We start from the raw sequence: 3,770 nt of genomic DNA on the forward strand, positions 1-3,770 counted from the left end.
CTTATGGCAAAATGTATTTGAAAAATAGAAAACAAATACTTTGTATACATAAAACCAGTTTTTCTTAAATGCCCCAGGCAAAATAAATATGTAGATACAAAGTTCAGCAGCTTTAAGCTTAATTAAATGGAAGCATCATTTTTTGGTTCTGTTTATTTTAAATACAAGAAATGTAACGAATGTCTTGGAGTCTGCTGGTAACTGGTACTGAAAGTAAAATTTCTTTCTTCAGAATCTCTTCAGACTTGATGTAAACCTAAGATAAAATTTTGTTGTAAATATTTCTGTTCCCTTTGAAAAATCGCAACATTTCCAGCCTAACAACCACAAAAAAACACTATCTTCATTGTGCTTTATGGCAAGTAAAGCTGCACTAGTACTAGCCGAGTACAAAGATTTCAAGGAATGTGGAAATAGAGTAAAAAAACCTATAGGATAATGCTGTTCCTCCTAGTCAGAAATCACAAAAAGCCAAGCAGTCTTCCTCTACAATGAAAATATTATCTATATATATATTAAGCTATCTTTAAGTACTTTTTTGTTTGGGGTTTTTTTCTGCAAAACTTCTATCTTCCGTAGTCTCTTAATTCAGTACATTTAGGAAAAGTCTTAATTTTTGCCTAATGGATTGTATGTTGATCATCTATTTAGTCTGGCAAAAAAAGCTTAATGAAATACGCTATTACAGTAAGGCTATCTGTACCCCATGCAATTGATGTCTATGTAATGCGTTACTGAAAGTGTCCTAATAGGTTCGTTGTTGTTTTTTTTCTTCTGCTTTTGTTTTGCAATTCATTTGTCTTTTTGAATAGGCAACAAAGTCGCTGTTTGCAGCAAAAGAGTGGAGTCATCAGCTCAATGTTCTTCATCCAGACCTCTACAGTTGCAACTTTCTGGTGTTCCCATTTCACCAGATAAGTTAACTATACCCAGGCACCGACCTTTTCCAGAACCAAATGAAACTTGCTGTGATAGTCTGTTGGAAAACCACCAGTCTGCACATGAGGAAAGCTCCTGGGGCGATGCAACTCTTGCAGACTTGTATCCAGCGATGGTAGAAGTGCTTAAAAGGTTTATGACAAAGCAGTCTCGGAGAAAAGCATCCATGTTTGGATACTTACGGCACAAAAGATGTTGTTCTAGAAGACCAACGCTCAGTGTCACAGTAGACAAAATAAGAGGGTTCAGGCCTCCTAAACTGAAGCGGGCACTACCCAGCATATGCAGCAGTAGAAGTGAAGACATCCAGAATCAGACTTTTGGAAATGAGAACAGAAAACTTTGTGCTGCCAGGTGTTCCAGTAATAATTTATCTGGTCTGGTACCTTCTTCTTACATTGATACAAATGAAATCAAAGTGGGCTACTCTGACTTAAGTTCAGAACATCATTTTGCATCTGGAAAAGGCCAAAAAGTCTCCGAACAGACTGTTTTTCCTACTGATATGACGGGAATGAGAGAGAGATTTCTAGCTGAAGATGAGTTACAGACTACTACATCACCGAAGAATTTAAAAGGCAAAGAAAGTGAAAAATTGGCTTACAAAAGATCCTTTGAACACCGTTTTATAACACCTGCTGCCAGTTCGGGGTTAAAAGTGCCGCTTCTGGTTAATGAGAATAAAACTCAGAAAACTGGCTTTTCTTGTGGTGGTACCTCAGAGTTGTCATCTCCTTGCAGTTCCTATGGCAATAGGAACACTTTTAAACCTATCACAAACTGTTCTCTTGCAAGACCATCAAATACTTTGCTCATAAATCCTGAAAAAACAATTTTTGAAAGACTAGTTTCTTTCCAGTGCAGGCACTCATCTTCCTCATTGTCTGTGAAGCAGAGTCCTTCGTATATGCCTCAGATATATGACGATGCATTTGAAAAACTGTACCAACTGTGTTCCAAAGAAATCCAAAAGCCTTTCGTGTTGACAAGACCTCTTTCAAAGTTCCAGAATCTCGAAGGGGAAAGAAGATTAGTGAAGAGTAGTTCAAGTGATTCCATCAGGTCTGATACAGATACAGAATTTGACAGGATTTATGAGGAATTGTGTAGTGAGGCTGTTCCAAAACTTCCTGTGTTTCAAAGAGCTTCAAATTTAAGGAAATATAAAGTAATACAGCTATCTGACACTGTTAATGCTCTTGTTAACTCACCTGTTCGGTCTTTAACTGCAGTTCCCAGAGTTAAAAGATTAGGAAATTTTCTAAATGATCAACTTTGTTCACCAGTAAAGCGACTGAAACATATACCAGCACATTATTCTCCTTCAACACAATGTCAACAAGTTTCTCACAGGAAAAGTGTTAATCTTCAGACAGTTGGCATGGATTTTCTGAGCACAGACAATGGCAGCAACCTCAGCCTTTTTGACAGTCACAGCTGTCAGAGTCAGGTACTTAAGGACCTTGTGAAAAAAACGTGCACTCTTTGCCGATATGTAGAGAAGGGCTTAAATAATTGGTTAAGCTGGAAGCTGTTAAAACTAGTGACAGCATAACCCTGCTGACCAAATAGTATCAGAAGTATTTTAGAGGTTTTGGAGAGGGGGTTATGTCCTAGAATATAAGTTGTAGCAGGTCTCCTGGATCATGTGAGGAAGCTGACTATGTTTAATAAACTTGAAAAATTGTTATAAAATGCTCAGTAGAAGATTTCCTTAGATTTTAGTAGACTGTGTCACTGGTTAAAATGATCTCATGCGGTGACCCTGTTCCTTAAGGTAGTATCCTGAAATTATGATGCTTTATTCATTTCGTAGATGGACATGGTGAGGCAAACAAATTAAGCTTTATTGGGTTCCATTGGAATCATTAGACATTAATTTAAATGTTAAATCAGTCCCTTATTTCCTCTGAGGCAAACCGTGAAATAATATGTGAGTTTTTCCATCAGTGTAATCTGCTTTATTTTCAGGACTCTGGCTTTTGTGCTCCTTCAGATAAAACTATTGCTATTCCTGGTACTTTCATGCAAGGTTAGTTTCAGATTTTATAAAATTAGTCCTTTCGCAATCACAAGCACTTCTTCAAAGTTTAAATCTTTAATCTTTAAATCTTAATAGACCACTGTCTAGTTGCTTATTAACCACTGAGTTTTCTCTGTTCTTTGTTTTATTTTATTTAAGGTCTGTTGTTGCTTTTACTTTCTGTATCTAAATATTCAGCAGAAAATGTATAGTTTGTGAATCCTACACGTGAATAGCCAAATGCTGCCACTTTTTCTTTTTTTTTTTTTTGCTTTTTGGGCTTTTTTTTTTTTTTTGGGTCTTCTCCTTTGTATAAAATTTCAATTCGTTGGGCTTTTTTTTTTTTTGAGTCTTCAGCTTTACATAAACTTGCAATTGAGTTGTCACTTAGCTACTGTCACTTTGGTCTGATTTGGAAGGGATCATCTAGTTGCAACCCCCCCTGCCATGGCCAGGGACACCTCCCACTAGACCAGGTTGCTCAAAGCCCTGTCCAGCCTGGCCCTGAACACTTCCAGGGTTGAGATATCCACAGCTGCTCTGGGCAACTTGTTCCTGTGTCTCACCACCTCACTTGCTTAGGTGAATTAGATTATTAATCTGTATAAAAAGACTTTTGCCAGTTCAGTAGAATTTAATTATTAAAAAAAAAAACAAAACAAAACAACTAAAACTACATTAGTTTAAGATTTTTAGATGCTAATCTTTCAGTTTCCTCTTAAAAACTGATTTTTATTAGATCATGTTTACAACAACTGTTTCCTGCTAAGTAAAATCACAAATGTTTATCTTCCATGTTTTATTTTTA

The 3,770-nt window shown here is 36.5% G+C and overlaps 1 protein-coding gene across 1 annotated transcript in view; it reads left to right on the plus strand.

The window, feature by feature from the left end:
• The window catches only part of LOC104270539, a 16,261-nt gene extending 14,165 nt beyond the window's left edge, over positions 1 to 2,096 (plus strand). The window contains exons 8-9 of the mRNA XM_009864933.1: positions 813 to 2,001; positions 2,033 to 2,096. Of these exons, the coding sequence (XP_009863235.1) occupies positions 813 to 2,001; positions 2,033 to 2,096 (1,253 nt within the window). The remainder of the gene's footprint in view (positions 1 to 812; positions 2,002 to 2,032) is intronic.
• Positions 2,097 to 3,770: the final 1,674 nt, after the last annotated feature.

This window comes from Apaloderma vittatum, unplaced genomic scaffold (assembly GCF_000703405.1).
Source record: "Apaloderma vittatum isolate BGI_N311 unplaced genomic scaffold, ASM70340v1 scaffold8712, whole genome shotgun sequence".
NCBI lineage: Eukaryota > Metazoa > Chordata > Aves > Trogoniformes > Trogonidae > Apaloderma > Apaloderma vittatum.